Genomic DNA, 27,165 nt, shown 5'->3' with positions numbered 1-27,165 from the left:
AGTATGTTAAGATGACATTACCACAGCACTAGCATAATGTGGCCATAGGATTGTTGGTTCAGGTCATTTTGTGCATTATCTTAGAGTGTTTTAAAAGTAAATTGTTGATGCAACAACTGTGTTAAATTATGCACCAGTTTTAATAGCATGACATTTTATTTCAAGTCATAGAAAATAAAAAATAGGCACACATTTTGTCAGCTTTAAATGTTTGTTTAGATGCTGAAATAAGGCATATTTTCAATGCTCAGATATTTTTGTTGTATAGAATAGGGGCTAAAACATATCTCTTCCATGTTTCTGTGTTTTTCACCTCCTCTTGCAGGATATTACAGCACTTTAATACAACAGTAGAAGACTACACTGTTATTTTCACATCAGGAAGCACAGCTGCCCTCAAATTGGTTGCAGATACTTTCCCTTGGATGCCTAAAACCTTGGAAGATCCTGGCAGTCGGTTTTGCTACCTCACTGATAGCCACACATCTGTGGTGGGCATGAGAGCAATTACTGCTTCAATGAATGTTTTGTCTGTTCCAGTGACACCAAAGGATATGTTATCAGGGGCAAATTACATGCTGGATGAAAAAAAGGGCTGCAAAACACCTCTTCTGTTCTGTTATCCCGCTCAGAGCAATTTTTCAGGGATTAAATATCCCCTTGTTTGGATAGAACAGATAAAATCTGGAAAGCTCAATCCCATCAATGTCCAAGGGAAATGGTTTGTACTCCTGGATGCAGCGTCTTATGTCAGCACTGCTTCATTAGACTTAAGCGCTCATCAAGCAGACTTTGTGCCGCTATCATTTTATAAGATGTTTGGATTTCCAACTGGTTTAGGTGCACTACTGGTAAAGAATGAAGTTGCTTCTTGCCTGAGGAAAACCTATTTTGGAGGTGGAACTGCAGCAGCCTACCTTGCAGGAGAGGATTTCTATTCACCAAGACAATCGGTAGCTGAAAGGTAAAATTATAAATCATTATATAACTAATAATATTCCTGTTATATAAGTTTCCAATCACAGTGAATGTTGAGTTTAGATGTCATGTGTCCCTGTTCTTCCAAACAATAAAGAGGATTGGGAGTGTGCTGCAAATTTGGAAAATTTTTTCCTCCTGTTCTTGCTTGGTTTGTTCTGGTCAGTTTTGTAAATGATTACTTTAATGTATGATTATCCTATAGCAAGGATTGTAATAAATGGCTTTGTCTGGGATCATTTAATTTCATTTAGAAGTACTTCTTAAAATAATCTTTCCCTATTGTTTGTATAGGCCCTTGAAAGCAAGAAGCTTGTGGGCCTAGTAATTGTCTCCTCACAGGTAAAGGGTATCTTCATATGCTAATGACAATACTTCAACACTGATCAACCCAGAACAATCTCTGCAAGGTTTAAGAATCCTCTCACAATTTAGTTTAATCTCAGGATATAAAGTTAATTTAGGTAAATCCGAATGCTTCACTTTAGATACGCAAGTGGTGTTAAATATGATTTTAAAAAATTAACTGGCATACTTTGGAAGTACTCTTTTACTCATTATTTAAGAGTTTTGATTTCGCAAGAGGTAATACAAATATTGAGGATGAATAATCAGGAATTATAGGCTCACGTTGTTTTAGAACTGGAGCACCTGTCTCCATGTGTGCCTTTCTTCTATATTGTCAGTTAAAAAATTCTCTCTCCCTTCTAGAGCTATAAACATCACACATGTTTAATATACAGAATCACTTTTAGAGTGTGGACATAATATAGAAATCCTCTAGATGGGCGGGGGGCGGGGAATCATTGTGCAGCAGAAAGTATAACTCTCTCCCAATTCATTCAGGTATTCTTGTTACAGAGCATGGTGGGTGTGTTCATGGTGGGTGTGTTTTAACAAAAACATTCTGCATATCTACTTGAAAAATAGATTCATTTATTATTTTTCCAGGTCTAACTTCTTAAAACCTTGCTCACCCATTAGGTTTGTTGTTCTGAATTGGATGAATTGGGAGCCTTGGTTGTACCAAGGCACTCCAAAGTTGCACAAAGCTTGGACTGAGGATTGACCTAGTTGTTGTATTTTAGCTAGTAATCTTTTGTGTTGTGTTGTTTGAACGTTTATCCCAATGGGGATCATGTAGAGAGTGTGGGGGTAGAGTGAGAAAGAAAAATGGAATTGCTTCTGAATAAAGCCTTAGTTTTATCATATTTCTTTGTGATTACAAGGGAAGCATATAAACATTTGGCGATGAGATATTGAACCACTTATATTTGTGAGTCTGCAAATTTTGTGAAAGTTCCTGGATCTACATTTCATTGCATCACTGGGCCTACATTCCTGAATAGTGCTAGTGCTAACACCGTGACCCACTTTAGGTCAAGATGTTTCCCAGTTGCAGATCCAGATCTGCAAGCTGAAGACAAATATTCCATGATTCTGATTTCCTTAGAACAATTTTAATGTTAAATTAAATAAAATTTAATGTGATATCTAGAAGTTATTCTAGATACAGCTCAGGTGGCATTCTACAATGTCTGGTTTTCTTAACACCTGGTTTTCTTAAACTGTATTCTTATGGTCAGATTCTCTTCATATATGGGGAAGCATTCTCTGGACATTAAGAGAAATCCAGAGAAAAAGTGGGACTGAAATTATACTTGGTCAACTACAGTATTTCCATTCAGGGAAAGGCTATTGCTATATAATGCTTTCAATTAATTTTACATTCCCCCCCCCCCCCGCGCCCCCCCAATTGTTGATAAAGTATGTACTTGCCCCTGGGACCAAAATGTAAACATGAAGGTAGTAAGTGGAGATAACGCAATTAAAAGTTGTAGTTTTCAGTGCTATCAAGCTTGGCTCCCCATTGGCTTCCAGGCACAATTCAAACTACTTTTCTGACTTTCTAAAACTCCTCGTCCCTTGGGCCCTACAAGCCTCAGAGTCTGTCTTCTCACCTTTGTACTATCATAGCCCTTTCCTCATTTTTTGTGTTCAAGATATGGTCATATGTCAGTGTGTCCTTTCACCCCCCACCCCCCGTATTTGAGTAATAAGGTCATTTGGGCAATACTAGTTAATTATAAAACTGTATTCTGTTAATAAATCCTGAATCACAGTACTGGGTGACATTAAGATAGACTTCAGTCCTGTGCCCAAATATGCATGCTCAGTCCAGTTGAGTTCAATAGTACACACAATGGAACACAGGGCTGCAGCCTGCCTGCTTCTGAATTTCAAAGTCCCTCCAAAACTGGTGCAAGTATTTGGACTTGTTACCAACTACAGGAATGAATCATTCTTCAGGATGGTGTTATTCACTGGTGGAGGCATGAGGTGGCAATGCTATCTAGAAACATTTATGTTGTGGTTCCCTACATTTTGCGCTTTTCCCTAGGTGGATGATCCACCACATTCCTCATTAAAAAGGCATTTGCATGCCTGAAAGAACGGGGGTGGGGGTGTTTCTATCTCACTGTGTGTTTAGCCTGTTAGTTTGGAATGTTTTAGCATTTAGCAGCAGTCACTGCGACAGCAGAATTCAATATAATATTTGGATGGTAAATCTCAACAGAAAATACCCTGTGGTACTGGTTGAGGCCTGAGTTGAACAATACTTTCTCCCTACACATGATGGGGGAGCCAGACCATATTTTCCCACCCTGTCCACTGGGTTGGACATCCACATATATGTGTAACATTTGATTAAGGCACATAAAGCGCGTCCCCCCTCGCCCCAGTATGCCTGAAAAGCACAGTCCAGTTCTCTCATACAAGGAATTGTGCATGATGAATTTTATTTTATTTTTGGATGCGCACTCTATTCAAACTTTACACTTATATATAGATTTCCATTGGGGTAGGCACACCTGAAAGGCAGGACAGGCAGATATGATGTTGCTTCACCACACACGGAGAAGACTGGAGAGAAAGTATCATCCAGTCCTGGGAGTTATTCGCATATGGCTTCATGCTTCAGAGTAAATGTTGAGCGAAGCCACTTCGAAGTACACTCGTGGCATTGAGGGAAGCAGCCCCTCCCCTCTGCTCTTGGGTTTTGTTTTGAAACAAGTTCACATGGCATGCCTCCGTGTTTTCCTTCTAGCCAGTGGGCGGGGAGGGGGGGTTGGAGAGAGAGAGCTTCCTAAAGAGCAATATCTGCATTTGTTTGTTTGTTTTGTTTGTTTGTTTGATTTCTATACTGCCCTTACAAAAATGGCTCAGGGCGGTTTTACACAGAGAAATAACAAATAAATAAGATGGATCCCTGTCCCCAAAGGGCTCACAAACTAAAAAGAAACATAAGATAGACACCAGCAACAATCACTGGAGGTACTGTGCTGGGGGTGGATAGGGCCAGTTACTCTCCCCCTGCGAAATAAAAGAGAATCACTGCTAAAAGGTGCCTCTTTGCAAGCATCCCTCTTATCATGCTAATGATTCTACATCAGTGCCTCTCCCTATTTAATACGTTGAGATAAGCTAGAATTTGCACCACAAAGCCCTATTTGTTTGTGGAGTGGGTCCAATAATCTCGAAGGGACTTCGGGGTAGGTTTGGCTGATGTGTGAATGCACACACTCTCTTCTGAAGGGGATTTGGGTAGAAGCCCTGTGTGTAAAGCCTCCTGTCCAAGATGCTTGTTGCAGGTCCTTTGTCATTTCACTCTATTTTGCTCTAGGCAGACCTCAAAGTACTGGTGGTCATTCAAACTATGGTACTCAATAGTACTACTCATGAGTTACTCTAAAATACTATGAATTTCAATAGGACTTCATCTAGCAAAATTATTATTATTACATTTTATATCCCGCTCTTCCTCCAAGGAGCCCAGAGCGGTATACTTCATACTTAGGTTTCTCCTCACAACAACCCTGTGAAGTAGGTTAGGCTGAGAGAGAAGTGACTGGCCCAGAGTCACCCAGCAAGTATCATAGCTGAATGGGAATTTGAACTCGGGTCTCCCCAGTCCTAGTCCAGCACTCTATCCACTACACCATGCTGACTCGTCAGGATGTTAAGCCACTAATGTCAGGATGTTAGGCACTGTATCCAATTCTGGGCCCTGCATTTTAATAAACTGGAGCAGGTTTGGAGGAGGAAAAGGAGGAGCTGCATATCTTTAGCCTGGCTAAGACAAGATATGATCGCTGACTTCAAATGAGGCTTCAAAATGCTGTCACACAGAAGGACAAGTGGACCTGTTCTCCCTTGTTCCTGACTAGAATGAATGGGTTGAAATTACAAGAAGCAGATTTAAGATAGATATTGGGAAGAATTTGCTAACTGTAAGAGCTGTTTCACAGTCCTAAAAGAAGAGTGAATAGTTCAACAGTTTCTTTATTCAACACAATAGAGAGGGGAGGAAGAAATAACAACCTCAATAGAAAAAGATCTCAGGAAGACATCACAATCTACCGGAGGCAAATTCAGTGGAAGAGATGTGTCATGCCTAGTTTAGCTTCATCTTGGGTGGGTGGGAACTGGAAGGGGCCAGCACAGAGACTGATTTGGGTCAGGGCCTCATAGTTATTTAGAGCGGGCCTTGTAGCCAAGGATACTGCCTGACTACAGGCCTGTCTTCAACCTCTTTGTTTAGGCCCAGGAAATGTATACTCTCCCCACTGGTTGCTAACCCAGTTTGCCTAGGGTTGCCATATTCAAGCTTCCCAAATCTGGGTGGCCTAATTTGCATATTATGGAAATTATGCAGCAACTAATTTGCATTTTATTTATTTATTTGTTTGACAGATTTGTATACTTCCCCCTCCTTCTTTGCCCTCCCATGTGATCGGATCCAGAGTAAAATCTGGGCAATCCGGCCAGTGCATTTGGAATCTGTGTAAATCCAGGTGGAATTTAGCAGCCGGATGGAGGAGCCAAAATTCCAGAGGACATGGCAACCCTAAATTTGCCTGATCTAGCTCTTTCCCTCTAGGATAGGACTCCTTTCTTGCCATTCTCCTCCACAAGTTCCTCTCTTCCCCTCCTTTTTATGTCCACCTGTCCCAGGGTCCATTCTCAAGTATCTTTACAAAACTGATAGCCATTTCAAGTACTAAATTGGCTCTCTAGCAGCCATGCCTCCCAGAACTTGATGGTTTTAACCCATCATTTCAATTTTATTGCTTGAATGTATTGTTTTTCTGAGCTAACATTCCTTGCAAGCAAGTCTGCTCTACCAAATTCCCCACGTAAATGATTTATTTGGCTAATTGCCCAGTAAGCTTGTATAATCTGATTATGATCGAATATATGTTAAATGTTTTGCCTTGAAAGCTTGTCTCCCCCATTTGTATTGCTCCTGTACATTTGTATTGCTCCTGTACAAGTACATGTCTGCCTTTGGTCCAAAAATCCTTTAGCAAGACATGAGAGTCTAGCCCTGTGTGTTGTAACAATATATTCCAAAACCACAATTTCTAAAATTTACATGAAAATAGGAATCAAAATTTAAAAAGCCTATGGTTTACTCCCCAAAGGTCTAATGAAATGAAACAGTTTGTTTTCTTAAGGCCAGAGGGGAGTCCTCTCCATAGGTCTCATAGTACAAAGCATTGCACAAATGGGTGGTTGTTACTGCTTAAAGGATCCTTCTCCTGTTGGAATAATAGAATGTCAGAGTTGAAAGAGATCTTGGAAGTCTTTTAGTCCAAACTCTGCTCAGTGAATTTGCTACAGAATCCCTGGCAGATGGCCATCCAGCCTCTTGTATTCTATCTAACAATATTTTATGTTTTGTTAATTAGAAGTTTGTCCCTGTGGGAATCCTATAAAGAGGATAGGGGTGCAGTGGTAAAGGAAAAGGAAGGGGAAGGAGAAAAAATGGTGTTGTTTCTGAATAAAGCTTAGTTAAACAAACATAAGATTGCCTTGTGTTTACAAGGGAAGCTGCTATAAAACAGCTCTCTATCACCCTCACTCAGGTTGAGAAAGCACTTGGAGTGGCTCTCATCAGAAGAGCTAAACACAGTGAGAAGAGATGTATCTTGTAACTTACACTCTCTAATGTACCCCCTATCAAGGCCATGTAGTGCTGCTGTGGTCAATGCTAGCAGCTAGCTTGACAAAAAGTTGGCAGCCAGTGAAGTTCTCATAACACTGATGTCATATAATGTGGTAATGACTGGGAATCAAATGTTTTGCCAGTGCTCCCTACCTGTTCATTACTGACTTCTTTCTCAAGTGGGTACTGCCAACTGGATGTCAGCAAAGAACATCTTGCATTCAGTGCAGTAAAGTTCACAAAGCAACATAATGAAACTTTTCCAGGTATTTTCCAGATATTTTGCTACCTTAACCTCAGCAAGTTGTACATAAAACTCTAACCTGTTAGGATTTTTCAGGTCATGCCGGTTTTTGATACATTACCTATATTTATGAAGACTGTTTTCCCTGTACATATTAATGTTTGCCTTCATAGGCTATAATTACTAGCAAAACCCCCAGCTGTGATTAGATTTAAGTTATAATTAATGACAACTGAGTCAGAGTTATTATGATGCCATTCATCAAAGTGCCTGAAATGTAATTTGGAGCAGAAATACTAAAACCTGCTTCTGTGTGACAGTTACTCAGCAACTAAGTCTTCTTAAGATGTCTTGCTGAACATCTTGAAAGCTAACTATATGCAGATTATTTCACAGAAAATCAGCTTCAGGCAGGAAGTGTAGGGACAAGTTGCCAAAATCCAGTAAAAAGCTCTAAAATCTATGTCATTGTTTGGTGAAATATGATGATAAACTGATTTAGACATGCAGAGAAAGCTAAAGGATGAAAGGGGGGGAAATTAGTTATTAAACAGTTTTAAACCAGATGTGAAAAATGAGAGTGCATGTTCTAGTGAAATAAAATGAATGAAAGCTTCATTTCCTCTTTTCCACCATGAACATTAACACAGAGGCAGTTTAGACTGGAGTAATCCATTAAGGGTGTCTGATCAAGTTTACTGTACGAATGCTAAAAACAAGTTCATAAATTGCTTAATTACTGCTAGGTGAACTAGGTGGTCACTAGGGATGTGCAAATTGATTCGGGTATTGATTTATACCCGAATCTAGCTGATTTGGGTGATTTGGAGACAAAACAAATCACCCCTATGGTCCATTGAATAGATTTGGGTACAAATCAAATTGCGCCCGATTTGGATCAATTCGAGATTTGGATCCCTCCTATTAATTCCCACAAATTTCCAGATTTCTTTCTTCTTTCTTCTTTTTTTAAAGAAAAAGCTAAGCTCTAGCCCTTGTAGAAGTGGAGTTATGGAGCAAAATGAGTGGTCACTATTTTTCAAGTGTTTGGATTCTTTGGTTGTATAATAACTTTCCCTCAATGAATCCCTATGAGGATTCATTACACTCCTTCATTTCTTCTATTCATTTTGACTGTCTTTTCGACAGTTCCAGCTGTCAACTGCCATGTGCCAACTGCACCCCACTCCCACCCACAAGGCAGTGGGGTACTACTCAGTTTATGTTCTAGGATTTTTTTCAAGTGTTAAGGGCTGCTCAACTTTTGCCCTCCTGCAGATATTGGCCTACAACTCCCATAATTTTGGACCGAACTCTGCAATGCCAGGTCGGTCCAAAATAAACCCAAGATCATCCATGATTTGATTATGGATGAAGGGGCTGACGTGGTGTGTATCACCGAGACTTGGTTGGGGGAGGCTGGTGGCCCAGTCTGGTCCCAGCTTCTTCCTCCAGGGTATTCTGTAGAGGAGCAGATGAGGGGACGTGGGCGGGGAGGTGGAGTGGCTGTGTTCTATACTGATAACATCTCCCTTATCAGGGTCCCTGTCGAGGTATCTGACCATATTGAATGTGTGTACCTAGGTTTAGGGACCAGGGATAGATTGGGACTTCTGTTGGTGTACTGATCGCCCCACTGCCCGACAGAATCACTTACTGAGCTCACGGACTTGGTCGCCAAACTTGCGTTGGAGTCTCACAGACCTTTGGTGCTGAGGGACTGCAATGTTCACTTCGGGACCAATTTGTCCGAGGCAGCTCAGGAGTTCATAGCAGCCATGACAACTATGGGGCTATCCCAAATGGTCTCTGGACCGACGCACATTGCAGGTCACACGCTTGATTTGGTATTTTACTCTGATCAGGGTAGTGTTCCATGAGTGGGGACTCCTGTGATTTCCCCATTGTCATGGACGGACCACCATCTGGTTAAGGTTAGGCTTACAACCACTTTCCATCTCTGCAGGGGTGAGGGGCCTATTAGAATTGTCCACCCAAAGAGGTTATTGGATCCAATAGGATTCCAAGAAGCCTTGGAGGGATTTAATGTTGGCTCTGCAGGTGATCCTGTTGATGCCCTGGTGCAAAACTGGAATAACATGCTCACCAGGGCAGTAGACACAATTGCTCCTGAGCGTCCCCTCCGACCTGCTTCAAAACAGGCCCCTTGGAATATGGAAGATCTAGGGGGACAGAAGCGGCAAGGTAGGCGACTGCTGCGCAAGTGGAGAAAGACTCGACTCGAATCCGACAGATTACAACATAGGAAGTGTGACTCTGTTGGTCCTTTTGGATCTCTCGACAGCTTTCAATACTATCGACCATAGTATCCTTCTGGAACGTCTGGTGGTGTTGGGGGTGGGGGGCACTGTTTTACAGTGGTTCCACTCCTACCTCTCGGACAGATTCCAGATGGTGTCGATTGGAGACTGTTGCTCTTCAAAATCTGAGCTTAAGTATGGTGTCCCTCAAGGCTCGGTCCCAGAAACCGCTGGGAGAGATCATCGGGGATTTGGAGTGGGGTGTTATCAGTATGTTGATGACACCCAAATCTACTTCTCCATGTCAGCTTCTTCAGGAGATGGCATAACTTCTCTAAATGCTTGCCTGGAAGCAGTAATGGGCTGGAAGAGGGAGAATAAACTGAAACTGTGAGGGGTCAGAACTCTAGAGACGATTTTGATCTGCCTGTTCTGGATGGGGGTCACACTTCCCCAAAAGGAACAGGTTCGTGTCTGGGAGTACTTTTGGATCCACACCTCTCCCTGGTTTCTCAGGTTGAGGTGGTAGCCAGGGGTGCTTTCTATCAGCTTCGGCTGATACACCAGCTGCGTCCATTTCTTGAGATGAACGACCTCAAAACAGTGGTACATATGTTGGTAACCTCCAGACTTGACTTCTGCAATGTGCTCTATGCGGGGCTGCCTTTGTACGGAAGCTTCAGTTGGTACAGAACGCTGCGGCCAGGTTGGTCTCTGTGTCATCTCGGAGAGATCAGATCACTCCTTTGTTGATAGAGTTACACTGGCTGCCAATAGGTTTCCAGGCAAAATACAAAGTGCTTGTCATAATTTATAAAGCCCTAAATGGCTTAGGCCCTGGGTATCTAAAAGAACGTCTTCTTCATTATGATCCCCACCGCCCATTGAGGTCGTCCGGAGAGGTCCGTCTCCAGTTGCCGCCAGCTCGGCTGGTGGCCACACAGGGACGGGCTTTCTCAGTTGCTGCCCCAAGACTGTGGAATGCGCTCCCTACTGAGATACGATCCTCCCCATCTCTGACAATTTTTAGAGAGCATTTGAAAACCCACCTCTTCACTCAAGCTTTTTCTGTTCTTTAAAATTTTAAGGTTTTAATTCGTGGTTGATTTTGAATTGTTAAATTGTTTTAAGTTTTTGTATATATTTTAACTTTTTTTATACTATTGTTAACCGCCCAGAGATGAAAGTTTGTGGCTGTGTACAAATGTAATAAATAAAATAAAAAATAATCTCTGGCTATTGGCCACTGTGGCAGTGGATCATGGGAGTTGTAATCCAAAAACAGCTGGGGGCCCTAAGTTGAGCAACCCTGGTTTAGGCTCTTTGGTGTCTAATAACCTTTCCTCATAATGAATCACTATGAGGATTCATTACACATTAAAGAGTCTAAACACCTCAAAAATTCATAAAATATAAACTGAGTACCCAGTGGGTTTTTGGGTAGTTGGAACATGGGATGCCACTAATTCCTCACCCCCACCTGCAAAGCAGTGGGGTCAAAATGAACAGAAGAAATGAAGGTGTGTAATGAAGACACCAAAGAATCTAAACACTTCAAAAATACCTATAAAATAAACTGAGTAATAAACCCCAATGTGTGTGGGGGTGTGTGTGTGTGTAGTTGACACATGGCAGTTGACAGTTGGCACTGTCCAATGATAGTCAAAATGAACAGAAGAAACGAAGGCGTATAATGAATCCTCATAGGGATTCATTATGAGGAAAAGTTATTAGACACCAAAGAATTTTTTAAAATATTATTTATTTTACATTTTTATATCCCGCTCCTCCTCCAAGGAGCCCAGAGCTGTGTACTACATACTTAAGTTTCTCTTCACAACAACCCTGTAAAGTAGGTTAGGCTGAGAGAGAAGTGACTGGCCCAGAGTCACCCAGCAAGTATCATGGCTGAATGGGGATATGAACTCAGGTCTCCCTGGTCCTAGTCCAGCATTATAACCGCTACACCACTCTGGCTTTAAACATTTCAATGTTCCTAAAAATTAAAATGAGTACCCCATTGCCTTGCAGCTGGAGCGGGGAGTGTAGCTGGCACATGGCAGTTGACAGTTGGCACTGTCCAGTGACAGTCAAAATGAACAGAAGAAATGAAGTTGTGCAATGAATCTTCATAGGGCTCATTATGAGGAAAAGTTATTATACACCAAAAAATCCAAACACTTGAAAAATGACTGCACATTTTGCTCCATAACTCCACTTCTACAAGGGCTAGAGGATAGCTTTTTAAAAAAATAAATAAAAGAAAGCTGGGGATCCATTTTAGGTTAAGGATATGGCAACTTCGAATTCCCATTGTTTCCTATGGTGGAAATGTTCAAAATCAGTAAAAACTAAAGAAATCCATTAAAAATCAACCAAGCTTCCCACTGCCTTGAAATATGGGTGGTAGGTGGCACCCATGGGGACCTACCCACCACCCAAATTTGCTGTCCCTAGGACCTTGTTAAGCGGTCCAAATTGGTCCAAAACTGAATAACATAAAAACAAATACAAATCGAATCTGGGGTGATTTGTTTTGGTCACAAATCAAATAAAAAAAATAGATTTGTGCACATCCCTAGTGGTCACCTAGGGCGCCAAGTGGGGATGGGTGCTGGGTTGCATGCTGCTGGTGCCCCTGCCCCTATGGATGCACTGTTGGGGCAGATGGGTGGGTGACTGAGTGGCCTGGCTGCTCACCCACGTTGCCTCCTCCTCCCACCACTCCTGCCAGCTGCTGCCTGCTGTTACAATGTCCATGTCGCACAACGATGTTAGTATAACATGCAGCAGCAAGCTGGTATTGCAAGTTCTGGTATCGCTCACACCCAGTCTGCCTCAGTTCAAGAGACTGCCGCAAATAGATTATTATTAAATCAATAAAGCTGCATACTCTTATCTGCATTAGAGAGGAGGGAGGGTCGTGTGAGTGCACATAAAACCACTCAAAGAACTCCAGTTACACATAAGAAACCTCTCTTTCTTCTATGTGGTCTCTGTGCAATCACAGTGCTGGGCAAGTAGCAAGTTGTCTTATCAGGATGAAGGATGCAGCATCTTAGGAGAACAACAGTTCACAATTGCTCTGCCAAAAGTTGCATTCCCAACAAGTGTGAACATCTACAATGTAGTGCCTATCAAAGTATGATAGTTGTGACTAAGTTACAGCTTTTCAAATGGAGGGCACCAGTATACCTCTGTCAAACTATGGATGTTGTTGTTGTTGTTATGTTTGTTTATTTATTCAATTTGTATACCACTCCTCCAAAAATGGCTCAGGGTGGTTTACACAGAGAAATAATAAATAAATAAGATGGATCTCTGTCCCCAAAGGGCTCACAATCTAAAAAGAAACACAAGATAGACACCAGCAACAGTCACTGGAGGTACTGTGCTGGGGCTGGATAGGCCCAATTACTTCCATCCTCCCCCCGCCGCTAAATAAAGAGAATCACCACGTTAAAAGGTGCCTCTGAGTAGAAAATACTCAGTTGCATGTGCATTGACTCTCATTGCAACTGGTTTCCTTGTGAGTTCATAACATAACTTAATCATATTTGAAATCCATTGGGAAGAAATCTGAAGACCCTTTAGGATCAGTAACACACACTCACTCTCTCTCTCTCTCTCTCTCTCTCTCTCTCTCTCTCTCTCTCTCACACACACACACACACACACACACACACACACACACAGAGAGTTTTTTGTGAGGAAGCAATTCAATGTATATAATATGAGAGAGCTCTCCTTACATCTAAAGAACGCAGTACCCTTTCTACAGGAGATGAACATGAAGGGCAAACATGAAATGTCTTGTGAAACATGAAATTTTGAAACAACCTTAGGCAAAAAATTGACATCTAGTCAAAGCACTATCATATCATAATGAAAGACCAGAAAGGGGGTGGGTGGGGACAGAACATAGTGTGCTAGGTTTGTTAGCTCTTTTTGCTCACAATGAGCAAGAAATCACAAGAAAAGACACCTTTTAATGAAAGCAAACATAAATCATATGTGGCCAATGGTTTGAAGGTTTTCCCATTAGTTGGGTTAAGTTTCAGGTTGGGACCTCTTTGGGTACCAGTGAGTATGATCTCATTATCCCCTTTAAAAACTATTTAATTATTGGAATGTAAAAAGAGGCTCCCTAAAATGGTGAAGACAATTAGTCACTATAGCTGTTAGATATACTTTAAGTGATGGCGAGATGAGACCAGATTTCTTAAAGGATTTCTTAGATTAATCTTTCTATTGCAAGATTATGCTCACATGCAGAATCAGGTAAGGAGGTATGAGTTGCTGCAAATGTAGGGAACAGCTTCCATTTGGCTTAATAGGAACTATGTATCGAATCTTTCCTTGATGCCAAAAGCACAGTTTGAATTTTCAGATCTAAGGGGATTGTGGCATTACTCTCTAAGCTGTTAGTCAAAATGTTTTGAAATCTGAATGAATGATCACTCCCCCATTCCTTGATACAAGTCCAGGTGCAGACACTTCTGCTACAGCAGATGAAGGAGGCTGGCAAAACAAGGTTGACTTAGCCGCCATGGTATTGAGAGATGTCCCCTCTAAGAAAGTTTCTGCTAAATAATGTTATAATTGTAAAATAAATAAATAAATAATCAGCTTGTATATGAACAGTAAAGATTGCATGCAGTGTTATTTATTCCTCTCTTTTTGTGTGTGTACTTCATGTAGGTTTGAGGATGGAACCATTTCTTTCCTTGATGTTATTGCACTGAAGCATGGATTTGATGCCTTGGAAAGACTTACAGGTCAGTTTCTCATACAGAGCTCCTTGACATTTTTAAGATTCCTGGATTCAAATTCACAATTGCCAGGGGTTTTTGTTGTGTATTCATGCCTTTGATTAGGAGATTTATGTGTCTACTGAGAATGTATACTTTATTTTAACTTAAGTTTTCCTCCAGGAAAAATGGGTGCCCATGGTGTTATGCTATTCTAAGCCAAGAATTGCCCAGACAAGTTAAAAGGGATGGGATTAATTTCTCTTCTGCCTCTATTTGTCAATTAACAAAATACAAAAACCAAGCTTTGACATGATGTCAAACTTCCAAAGAGATTTTCAGTTACAAAAGGCAGTTGTAGTACAGTAGCAATAGCAAAAATCAAAAGGCAAAAATCAAATAATATAATAAATTAGCTTTGCAGCTTCCCCAGTAATTTGACAGATATACACCTTCCCCAATAATTTGATAGAGATGCTAATTAATTTCTATCTGATGCATTCTGACATTCGACACAATGGCTGATATCTTCTGAAATTAAGTAGTTCTTTAGAGTAATATTGTTAAGTAACTTAGTCTGGATTATCCCACAAATGGGATGTTCATAGAATGTGAAGGTTAATGTCATGCAGTGGCTATACTTTCACAATACCCAGCTCTAAATTGCTCTGGATTCTAGAAGCAGCTTTAACTTTAGAATGTGGCATAAGTTGATCCCAGTCATTGACTCCCAGTCCCAGAAAATGATATGGATGCCTGTGATTTGTAGCCTTTCCTGAGGCTGTGGCCATTGCTGCAGTCTTGGTAAATCATTTGAGGGGTGAGGAGTGAAGTGGATGCAAGTGGGGTGGAAGCTTTGCTTCAGGCCACGGAAGGGTTTGGCTTGAAACAAAGCACTCACCTTGGAGTGGAGCTGAAGCAAATCAGGGAGGGACCCTGTGAAAGCTCCGAAGTAGCCCCTGAAACAAAGCAACCCTGCTTTACACAAGGCTAGCAACTAGACTTTAGGGTGAATGGGCTCAATGCAGTGCTGAGGCACCTTCATTGCTCATTTTGCCTTGAGTGGGGAAAAATGTGGTGGGCTCTTCATTTCCTATTATACAGAAGCATAACAAACTTATTATTGTGTTGTAACCCATGTAAAGTGTAAAATAAATGTGTGCAGTATTTTTTTTAAAGACTTGGTGTCTTGTAGTGGATCATAACATGTGATCTTGTAATTTTTTTTCACCTTTTAAATACTGTGACACATTTTTAGTCTAGTTTCTAGTAGGCTTATGAGATCACCCGGCATTCTGTGTGTGTGTCTGTGTGTCCCCCACCATCAACTTCACAACAGTTGGACCAATATGAACCAAATCGGGTACAGTTGTAGGGACACAAAGGGACACCTCAACGGTGTAGTTTATGATTATGTTATCCACTCCGATCCAAGATGGCTAACGTGAACTTTTGAGACACAAGTGGGCTAACTTGTGAACCGCCTAGCCAATTTGAACCAAATTTGCTACAGCTGTACGGACACATAGGGATGCCCAAATGGTGTGTTGTGATGATGATGTCATCCACTCCCATTCAAGATGGCAGCCACGTGAACATCTGAGGTGCAAAGGGGCTAATTTGTGGACTGTAAAACCAATTTAAACAAAACTAGGTACAGTTGCAGTGAGTGACACACAGGGACACCTCAATGGTGTCATTTGTGATGATGTCATCTACACCGATTCAAGATGGCGGACACGTAAACTTTTGAAGTGCAAGTGGGCTAACTTGTGAACCACTTAACCAATTTGAACCAAATTTGCTACAGCTGTTGAGACACATAGCGATGCTCTAGTGGTGTGGTGTGTGATGATGCCATCCACTCCAATTCAAGATGGCGGCTGCATTAACATCTGAGGTGCAACCGGGCTAATTTGTGGACTGTCTAAGCAAATTAGGTGCAGTTGCAGTGAGTGACACACAGGAACACCTCAATGGCATAGTTTGTGATGATGTCATCCACACTGATGAAAGATGGCGGATGCATAAACCTTTGAGGTGCAAATGCACTAACTTGAGGACTGTCTAACTGATTTGAACCAAAGTTGCTGCAGCTGTAGTGAGTGACACACAGGGACACCTCAATGGTGCAGTTTGTAATGATGACATCCACCCCGACCCAAGATGGCAGACACATGAACATTTGAGGTGCAAGAGATCTAACTTGTGGACTTTGATTTGCACCAAATTTAGTCCAGATGTAGAGACAGTGAAAGGAAAGTAGGCTGATTAGTTCTTACTGGAACAAATTGTTTTAAAAAGGTACTGTGAATTTGTCCAATGATGAAACAGCCCAAAATGTAATATAGCATTTTGGTTATAATTGGAATGGTTTCAAAGAGTCATATTTAAATTTCACTGCTAATACAATATTATGATATATGAGAATAAGATACTGCTGTCCAAAAATGTAATGTAACTTCATGTTTGCCGGCAAAACTCATTTTCCAGTGCATGCTCATTCAAACAGTAACATTTTCTAGTTGAATTTTGTTTTTTCCAGCCTTCAGATGTTGATGTATGATGGGTACAGTATCATAGCAAGGATTATTTCATTTGCAAAATCTATAGTTACTCAACTGACTTGATCCAATGCTTTCTGTAGTGCAGAGGTGTTAGGCTAATTCCAGAGAGAACATATTAAAGCAAAAAGGAAATTTGCATATTTTGTGAAATGCTACTTATTCGGCAGCTCCAGATTAAATGGCACTAATCATAAACACTAGATATAGCAAATCCTTTTGAAGTCACCCTGGGGTTAAGTCAGCTGCTTTACTTTGCTGCAAACCCATGAAATATGTAATAAAGTCTGTTTTGACACATTCTCCTAATTACTGCATATATTGTAATCAGTTGCTTTGCCAGATGATCTATATTTTTTGAAATCTTTGCCCTATAAAATGGAAAATAATTTCTTGTGAATACTTTTGTCATTTAGAAACTAATATTAGCTTGCTGGCCAGTGGCTATATTTGTAGCAAGCCAAATGGATAAGTGTACAAATAATTTGGAAGAAAATATAGTTGTCATCTGAAAGAATATTGGGACAGGTGAAGCCTACTAGTGCTATTACTCCATGCTGAAACTCATTATATTCTGTTGTTGTCCTCCATGCATATATTAAACATATCAAGAAAGAGTGAGTGTGTGTGTGTGTGTGTGTGTGTGTGTGTGTGTGTGTGCGTGTGTGATTGTAGACTGGTTAAAAAAAATTACACACATGCTCCAATTTGCTGATATTTCAACTGGGCTGAGAACCTTTTAGGGGGACTCCAAAACATTTCCCCAAATTTTGCCCTTGGGGAGGTGGGCTTACTTGAGGTGGGGAGTGGAGATAGCAGTGTTTTCCTTGAACAATGCTGCAGGATACATTAAGCACCAGCCACAGCATTACATGCCCACTTTGTCACTATGTGAAGCTCCATTTTCCTGGTAATTTCCTGGAATGAATGGTGCCAGTCAGGCAACAAAGTCAGCACTTAATGCTGCCAATGCTGCCTGCAGGGTTCCAATGGGGAAAAAATGCCTAAACATTCAAGAAAAAATGCCTAAACATTCAAGAAAAAAAAAGTTAAAACAAGGAAACTACTGCTATCTGCACTCCGCACTTCAGGTAAGCTCCCTTCCTCCTGGAGCATTTCCAGACAGCAGGCTTTACTGTGGGTTTACTGTGAGTTTGAATTTGCCCCCAAAAACCAATGCAAAAAGTTGATTTTTTTTTACCCCGGACATAAATCAGGCTACATTCCAATGTATAATAAAAAACCTGAATCATGTGTGGAGCCGCTCCCCAATAGCTCACAGAAACTTCGGGGTAAACCAGGCTGATATGTGAATGCACACTCTCCATTCTGGAGAACCAAACTAAAAGCCCCATTTGGAAATGTTCCTGATGTTGTGAGGAGAATGCTGAGAGATTACAATATATATAACTGGCTCCAAAACAGCATGTGATAATAGTGTGTTATGATCTCTGGGTTTTCCAGTTCACTCATCAAAAATGATATTAATGGTGGGCTAAATGTAGTTACTGTAACAACCTTCATAGCTCTTTGGAAGATTTTCCGCATGTCTTCAAAAATATCAGTTGTCACTCGTATGTATGTATTATTTAAAACATTTCTACTCCACATAGCTGCTTGAGGTGGCTTACAATAAAAACAGCAATATAATATAGTAAAAATTTGCATGATTAAAATGAACAACAACAAAATGTAAAGCAACACCAAGACTAAAACTAAATTAAAATGGAGAACTGATTAAAACTAGATTTTAAATGCCTCTCAAAAGATGAGGGTTTACAAGCACTTTAAAGAACTCATCAGACAGGGCGATTGGTCAGGCTTGTCTGGGTGGGTTTTCTAGGCCACGTTTCTATGCCTGCCAACCAGATCTGTGTCAGTGGTGGCACTGAGAGCAGGGCCTTTGAAGGTAGATTCATATGGGCAAATGTGGTTTGACAAATACTCCAGTCCCAGGCCATGTAGGACTTTCAAGGTCAAAACCAGCACTTTGAATCTAGCCCAGAAGCAAACTTTCAACCAGTGAAGCTGCCACAGCATATATATAACACTTGTCCAGCAACCAGCATCCACAATCATCCTTGTGGCAGCATTCTGAACCAGCTGAAACTTTGAACCACCCTCAAAGGCAGCCCCACGTAGCACACATTGCAGAAACCAGTCTGGATATAACCAATGCATAGGTAACAGATCCAGTTTATCCTGGTAAGATTGCAGCTGGTGTTCCAGCTGAAGCTTGTAAAAGGCATTCCTGGACACTGCCATCACAGACATAGATCCAGAAAAATCCACAAGCTATGCCCTGGATCTTCAGGGGGACTGTGACCCCCATCCAAGACTAGATTTACCTTACTGCTTGGATATATGTTGTAACATTGTCATTCTAGCTTTCCTTTTAGCTTCAGTAATTAAGAAGAACTAAGTAATTAACAAGAACTAACATTTTGTAACATTTTGTACTACTGATGTGTTGTCACTGGATAATTGTATGTATATCACTGAGTGTCAGTCACCCTATGTAATTCCCAGAGGAGCTGAGGAGTTTTCCATTGAGCAGAGTATAACAAGCAGCGGGGGCGGGGGGGGGACCCTTTAGATTCAAAAGCATCTTTTTTAAAAGTACAAAATGTACCATGGTTATTGTGCACAGAAAGCTGACATTTCACTGCTACTGCTGCCGGTAGCTGCAGTGGCTTTTTGTGTGTTTAGATACAGGTTTATCAGACATTTCAAGAGGAATTAAGGAGCAGTTTAGAAGAAAACTCAGACAAATAGTACCATAGTAAAGACAATCCAATTATTCCTCTGCTTCTTGATTCAATAAGAGCAAGAACATTTAAATAGATTTGAGAGTTAAAAACTGCTGTTATTATAGGCTAATGTACCATGTGTGCAAAGATCAATGTAGTGGCCTTAAGCTGGTGAACATCTACAGTTGAATTGAACTTCACATAATTGGTAAACAGCTAAGCACACAAAGTATCTTTATGCTGTAAGACATTCATATTGATGTTTCAGTTGTGATGCATCTGAAAGGGGTTGTTTTAGTGGACAAAAGATAATTAACTTGGGAGCCAGACTTCCCATTCATCAAATACACAAATTGCATTAGGAAATCTACACCATCTGTTACTGGTATATATCATCTTCTTCATGAGTATTAGACATGAAACTGAATTATAGCAGGATCTACTGAAGTTGTTGCAGGGTGTGATTTACTGAAATATGAACCTATACAATATCACAAAATGAAAGGATGAGCATTCAACCCCTCCTTTAAAAAGTTGGGATTTCATGTACAGGCAATCAAGATTTCATGTCAATAATCTTTTCTTTTTTTTAACTAGATGAATAGCTGTCAACATTAGCAGTTGACAACTTTTTTCACTTTTAAATTAGTAATGAGTTTAATCTTGAATAGCTATTTCCTTAACTTTTCTTTTATATGTAAGGGCAAAATAAATAGGGTTTTGTTGAGGTGGGGAAAGTTCAGGTCTTGGGTTTAGGGATCAGGATATGAAGTGGAGGAGCTGCTTGCTTCATCCTTGGTCTAAGTCTCCGCTATTCTTTTCTGTTGCTCTGTGGGACCTGCTTTACATGCCATTTTGAAATACTGTGTTGGTTTGCGCAATCAGTTTAGAATGAGCATTAAGCATGTAGGTACCAATTAACTTTCATCGTGCCATCATTCAGAATTTGTAGAGATACAGCACTTGAAAGAGGTGGTGGTGGTGCTGGTGGTGAGAGCCATTAAGACTAAAAAAAGTAGGACTCAGGGAGTAGAGAGAAGGAAGGGTGGGGCAAATGTTGGATTCCTTGCAAATATTTGCAGATTCCTGAATTTGTTTTGTAAAACAAGTTAAAAAATTAAAGTCTCATCTGAAGTTATGTTCCCAGTCATAAACATAATATTTTAAAACAGTTGTGTTACTTACAGTGACATTGTTATGTATAAAATAACAGAAACCAGCCAACCCCGCACAGAGCATCTGTGTGCTCTTTGGGGCCGGTGGTTACCTCTTCCTCCCCACTTTCTGCCCCAGTCTTCACTTCCTGACCATGGCCGGCCCGTGCCGGGCCCAGTCACCTCTCCTCCCCACCGCCACTTCTCCCCCCCCCACTTTCTTTTCCCCCTCCTGGGCCTTGCCTCTGTGGCCAGGCTGGGCCCAGCCCCACCTCTGGCCTCTGCGGTTGGGCCCGCAGCGTCTGGGGCGACCAATCTTCCTGGTGTGCCTCAGCCAATCAGGCGCCTCCGCTGCCCAGCCAATCAGCTGGGCGCCGGGACACACATTCCAAGGCACACCCAGGAGAATTAAATATATAGATAATTCACAGCTTGAATTATTCTGCATCAGTGTTAGCCAAGTGTTTGCTTCATGTTTTGTGGTCATTGTGTGAAATCTTCAGTGGGATGTGATTCTAGTGGTGTGTGGAGAACATAGTTATAAGAAGTGCTGCATTACAAGGCAAGTCAGACTGGTCTTTTTCTGGGATCTGGATAAAGCTTAATATATCCTTCTGCACTGTTTGTAACATTAAAAACCAAAGGCCTCTCTTTTTTTTCATGGTCTTGGTACATGGGTTCTGCCCCTGCACAGGACCACGGTCAGAAATGCTTAGAGCTTTGCCTCAGAGCATTTTGGTGCAACTCCATCTACCCTCCTTTAACCACCACAGCAAATCCTTTGAGAAGAATTGGTCTTCCAGACAATCAAGCTTGTTGCCACCTCCTACATTTTTACCCTTCATTTTTTATTCTTACCTTTCCCTACTTGTTTGAATATATCTTTCTGTTGTATAGGGTTTTTTCCTTCATATTTTTCTTCCTTCCTTCTCCCCAAGGGCCTCAGCAGCTATGGTTATGCCTTTTGCTTGACCAAGGCCAAGTGTGGTCTTGGTCAGGTGAGAATATTCAAAAAATTTTCAAACTGTGGAGCCAAGCTCCCTGCAACTGTTAGCCACACAGAGTGTATCCTTTGAGTGAAAATCATGTAGTGCAAACATGCCAACATTATCAATGATTTACTTGACAAACCTATCAAAATCAAGCATCTCACCTTAATGCCCTGCTATGGGAGAAAGCTTACAAGCTTTTGATTTTCTGGCAAAAACCCATCAGCCAAATCTCTTACCATGGCATGATCTCCTTGCAAATGCTCCTTCCCTTGCAAGGTTGTTTTGTTCAGTTCCATGCCCATTTCAGGTCTTTTAATAGAGTGAACATGCATTATCAACCCAGTACTCAAAAAGAGAGGGGATGTGCATTAATCCCTGTCACCAGGACTTCCAACCTTGGATCCAACCTCTGTTCCAAGTACGAACCATCCTGTTACACTACCAGCACCATCATCAACTCTCATGCTGAAGTCAGTGACTCTCTTGATTTCTTTTTCCATAACCAAGCCAAAGCCTTTTTCAGAACATTATAAGTCTAAGAAGGTCCAATTTATTTATTTATTTATCCATCTATCAAATTTGCACACCACCCCAAACATTCGTCTCTGTGCGGTTAACAATAGCATAAAACAAGTTAAAACATATACAAAAACTTAAAACAATTTAACAATTAAAAAACCAACCACAGATTAAAACCTAAAAATTTAAAAACCTGAAAAAGCTTGGGTGAAGAGGTAAGTTTTCAAATATTTTTTAAGCATTGTCAGGAATGGGGAGGATTGTATTTCAGTAGGGAACGCATTCCACAGTCTCGGGGCAGCAACCGAGAAGGCCCGTCCCCATGTGGCCACCAGCCGAACTGGCTGCAACTGGAGACGGACCTCTCCAGATGACCTCAGTGGGCGGTGGGGCTCATAATGAAGAAGACGTTCTCTTAAATACCCAGGGTCTAAGCCGTTTAGGTCTTTATAGGTTATAACCAGCACTTTGTATTTTGCCCAGAAACCTATTGGCAGCCAGTGTAGCTCTGTCAACAAAGGAGTGATGTGGTCTCTCCGAGATGACCCAGAGACCAACCTGGCCACCGCATTCTGTACCAATTGAAGTTTCCAGACTATGTACAAAGGCAGCCCTACATAGAGTATATTGCAGAAGTCAAATCTGGAGGTTACCAACATAAGTACCACTGTTTTGAGGGTCAAACATCAGAAGAGCATAAGAAAGGTGCAACATCAGCTTCCAAGCTGCTGATCATCTTCTCAACCAACTCCAAAATAAGCTTAAGTTCCACCCCTTCAAATATTTGTTGAGTTTGCTAGGTCAGAAACCGATCCTGTCCAATATGTGAGTTCCAACTTGGACAGTAACAGGTCTCATCCTAGTCAGTCAGCACACCTGCTATCTCCTTGTGCATTGCTTTCTTTCTTTCTTTCTTTCTTTCTTTCTTTCTTTCTTTCTTTCTTTTGTCAGATTTGTACTCCACCTCAACTTTTGTCTCTGGGTGGTTAACAATAACTGCCAAGGTCTAATGACCAAGACCTGACTCATCCAGTAGATGGCCTTCTATCCATCTTATCTATTCCATTGTTACTACATGGAATTTGGCAAAGACTCTGACTATGTTGAACACAATCTTCAGGATAAATATACTAGGAGATTCTACAAGGAAAACTATTAATTGTTATTTAGAGGAATGATAGTATGGTTATCACTGTTTCTATAACCACTCTTTCTGGCACTGATATGAGATTCTGCTCTCTATTTTGGGATTGTGACTACTTCATTTGCCACTGCTCTCATCACTATGAGGGCAGGAACTGGAACTCTGCATCCTATTCCTACATCTACCCGCCCCCCTTGCCACAATGTACATCCATCTCCTCATTGTCAACCTCCCACTTTAACAGTTCCTAGAGCTCTGCATTCGCTTTTGCTTTCCACTGAATAATCACCAGGACCTAATCCACCCTTTAGTACCATATCCACTGGAGGTTGCTTCTCTGATGTCTGCCCCACTATTTTCTGACTTATTTTTGAAGATCACAGGCACTCCTCCTTGACCTCCCTCTTCCTCGTCACCTAATAAGCCACATGTTCTACCCTCTGTTGGGCCCTTGGACATGGATTTGAATTATTCTTCTCAGAAGCCCCATTGGTGTCAATTCTCCCAGAATGAGTGGGTGATACAAAACCAGATGTGCTATCAGAGGACTTGCATCTTTAATGAAACAGGTACTTAGAATGGCCTCTTCACTGGATCTGGAGCGCTGGATGCTCCACCAGGCTGCTTCATCCCTGAAGGACCCTGCTTTTGACCTCATTGAATGAAGCTCACCTCTCCAGTCACTTTATCTATGCTCTCGGGAATCAGGATCAGCAGAGATCCTAGGCAAGTATGTGGGGTTTCTTTTCCTTTCCTTCCAGCCCCTCAGCACAAAATAAAGAATGCACTGAGGGAATAAAACATTGATTTAGCTGGGGCTTGTTTCTGAATAAACATGTGTGGTAAGATTGGAAGGTTGCTGGTTCGAATCACTGCTGATGAAACACCTATATCGGGCAGCAGTGATATAGTCAGTCAGTCTTTATTAGTACAGCCAATGGCCAGAATTACAAAAATAAAATCATTTAGAATTAACAACTTCATTCTGAATAACACCACAAATATAACAAAATTTAGCAACATTGAGTAAATTCTGCTCTTTACAATCCTTTAAAATTAAATTTAAATAGTCCATTTCAGTTAATTCTGGAAACAGGATAAGTTGAGGTGAAATATATTTCTTCCTAATGTCACTGTAAAATTGGCAATACAAAAGGACATGAGCTGTCCAACTTCTCCCGATCCACACGGACAAACACGACAATGATAAGGAGTATTTTGGAATTTCCCCTGCAGCACTACTGTATTCATGGCGTTACAACGGGCCAAAGTTAAAGCCCTACGAAATTTAGGTACTGTAAGAAGAGATAAATATCTAGCTGGAGAATAGCTTACAGTTTCAACGTTCAGGAAAACACCCCTAGGAATTAGACTCCTGTCAATCTGAGATTCCACATCCAGAATCCTTTCCTTAAGTCTGCCCCTAGCCTCCTCATAAGGCAAACTAAGAATGGCTGCAGGTGAAAATCCGTAATACTGCAATCTCCCTTCAATAGCTTCCAAACAAGCTGAACGATAAGAATCTTGAAAAATCAATGAGACAATACCAATAGGCCTAAACATCAATTTGAGCCAATAACTCAAAATGAAAAGCCATGCCCAAGCTTCAACCTTAATCAATCCTGCATCAAGGCACAGCACTACTCTCGGCACTCAACCAGGTACTTGGAAGATGTTTTTCAGAAAGGTCGATTGTATTGCCTCAACTTTCTCAAAACTGGAGTATAGCCCCAATTGAACACCATACAGTAGCTGGGCCCTTACCTTTGCATTAAATAGTGTGATGGCTGCTGGAACATACTGAGCACTTCTAGAGCGGAAGAAGGACTGGATCAAATTAGAACTTCTTCTTATACTCTGGATAACATAATCTCTGTGCAATAGTCATGATCCAGTAGCAGAAAAAACAATCCCGAGATATTTGAATTGTTTCACTTGTTCAAGTTGGACTCCAATAAGGAATGAGCGATGTAAACTAGGGCGCCTCGCAAATACCACAATTTTGGTTTTGGAACAATTAACTTCCAACAAACTCAACTTACAATAATCATCAAGGGCACACATAGTTCTCCTTAAACCCACTTGAGTTCTAGATACAATGACCGCATCATCAGCATAAAGCAAAATGGATAAATGTCTTGATCCTAACTTAGGAGGGTGATGATGCAGTTGATTCAAGTGAGCGATCAAAGAATTAATATAAAGGTTAAGAGAGCAAGGGAGCCAGGATACATCCCTGTCTGACTCCTCTAGATACCAATACTTCCTTAGTAAAATGCCTAGATATAGAACAACGAACTCTAATCCGAGAATTATTGTGAAGTTTACGAATGAGGCATAAAAGGTGATGATCAGTTGTGGATTCAGACAGCTTAGACCATAATTTATCATGTGGGATCAATTCAAATGCAGCCCTAAAATCAATAAAGGCGGCAAAAAGGGCAGCCTTATGGGAAAGCACATATTTCCCAACAAGATGTTGAAGAATTAAAGCCGGATCCAAAACTGATCGATCCGCTCTAAATCCAAATTGCTCATCCGATAGTATGTTTTCTCTGTCGCATCAATCCACCAATTTACCATACAGATGCCTAGCATAGAGTTTAGCAATAGTACTAAGAGAACTAATTGGGCTATAGTTCTCTGGGAATCTCCTATCTCCCTTTTTGTAGATAGGAATAATGACCGCTATGCCCCAATCACTCGGAATCTGAGTAGTTCGGTCTATAAAAGTGAATAGCACATTCCAAAAGTGAATAGCATATATCTAGACACATTTCAAACTGGTTTTCGGGCGGGCTATGGGGTGGAGACTGCCTTGGTCGGCCTGATGGATGATCTCCAATTGGGAATTGACAGAGGAAGTGTGACTCTGTTGGTCCTCTTGGATCTCTCGGTGGCTTTCGAAACTATCGACCTTCTGGAACGTCTGAGGGTGTTGGGGGTTGGAGGCACTGTTTTACAGTGGTTCCGCTCCTACCTCTCAGACAGATTCCAGATGGTGTCGATTGGAGATTGTTGCTCTTCAAAATCTGAGCTTAAGTATGGTGTCCCTCAAGGCTCCATACTTTCTCCAATGCTTTTTAACATCTACATGAAATCACTGGGATAGATCATCAAGGGATTTTGAGCTGGGTGTTACCAGTACGCTGATGACACCCAGATCTACTTCTCCATGTCATCTTTTTCAGGAGTTGGCTTATCCTCCCTAAATGCCTGCCTGGAAGCAGTAATAGGCTGGATGAGAGAGAATAAACTGAAGCTGAATCCAGATAAGACAGAGGTACTTATTGTGAGGGGTCAGAACTCTAGAGATGATTTTGATCTACCTGTTCTAGATGGGGTCACACTTCCCCAAAAGGAACAGGTTCGCAGTCTGGGAGTACTTCTGGATCCATACCTCTCCTTGGTTTCTCAGGTTCAGGCGGTGGCCAGAGGTGCTTTATATCAGCTTTGGCTGATATGCCAGTTGCGCCCGTTTCTTGAGATCAGTGACCTCAAAACAGTGGTACGTCTGTTGGTAACCTCCAGACTTGACTTTTGTAATGGGCTCTATGTGGGGCTGCCTTTGTACGTAGTCCGGAAACTTCAGTTGGTTCAGAATGCAGCAACCAGGTAGGTCTCTGAGTCATCTCGGAGAGACCATGTTACTCCTCTGTTGATGGAGCTACACTGGCTGCCAATAGATTTCCGGGCAAAATACAAAGTGCTAGTTGTAACTCACAAAGCCCTAAACAGCTTAGGCCCTGGGTATTTAAGAGAGTGTCTTTGCTATGAGCCCCACCGCCCATTGAGGTA

At 41.3% G+C, this 27,165-nt stretch overlaps 1 protein-coding gene across 4 annotated transcripts in view; it reads left to right on the top strand.

The window, feature by feature from the left end:
* The window catches only part of MOCOS (molybdenum cofactor sulfurase), a 174,891-nt gene that overhangs the window by 35,772 nt on the left and 111,954 nt on the right, over nt 1-27,165 (top strand). For all 4 annotated transcript variants that reach the window (XM_053263177.1, XM_053263175.1, XM_053263176.1 and 1 more), the window contains 2 exons: nt 326-964; nt 14,195-14,271. In XM_053263177.1, the coding sequence (XP_053119152.1) occupies nt 326-964; nt 14,195-14,271 (716 nt within the window). The remainder of the gene's footprint in view (nt 1-325; nt 965-14,194; nt 14,272-27,165) is intronic.

This window comes from Hemicordylus capensis, chromosome 6, assembly GCF_027244095.1.
Source record: "Hemicordylus capensis ecotype Gifberg chromosome 6, rHemCap1.1.pri, whole genome shotgun sequence".
Lineage (NCBI taxonomy): Eukaryota > Metazoa > Chordata > Lepidosauria > Squamata > Cordylidae > Hemicordylus > Hemicordylus capensis.
The sequence above is the reverse complement of the archived record's forward strand: the minus strand, read 5'-3'. Positions and strand labels throughout refer to the sequence as shown.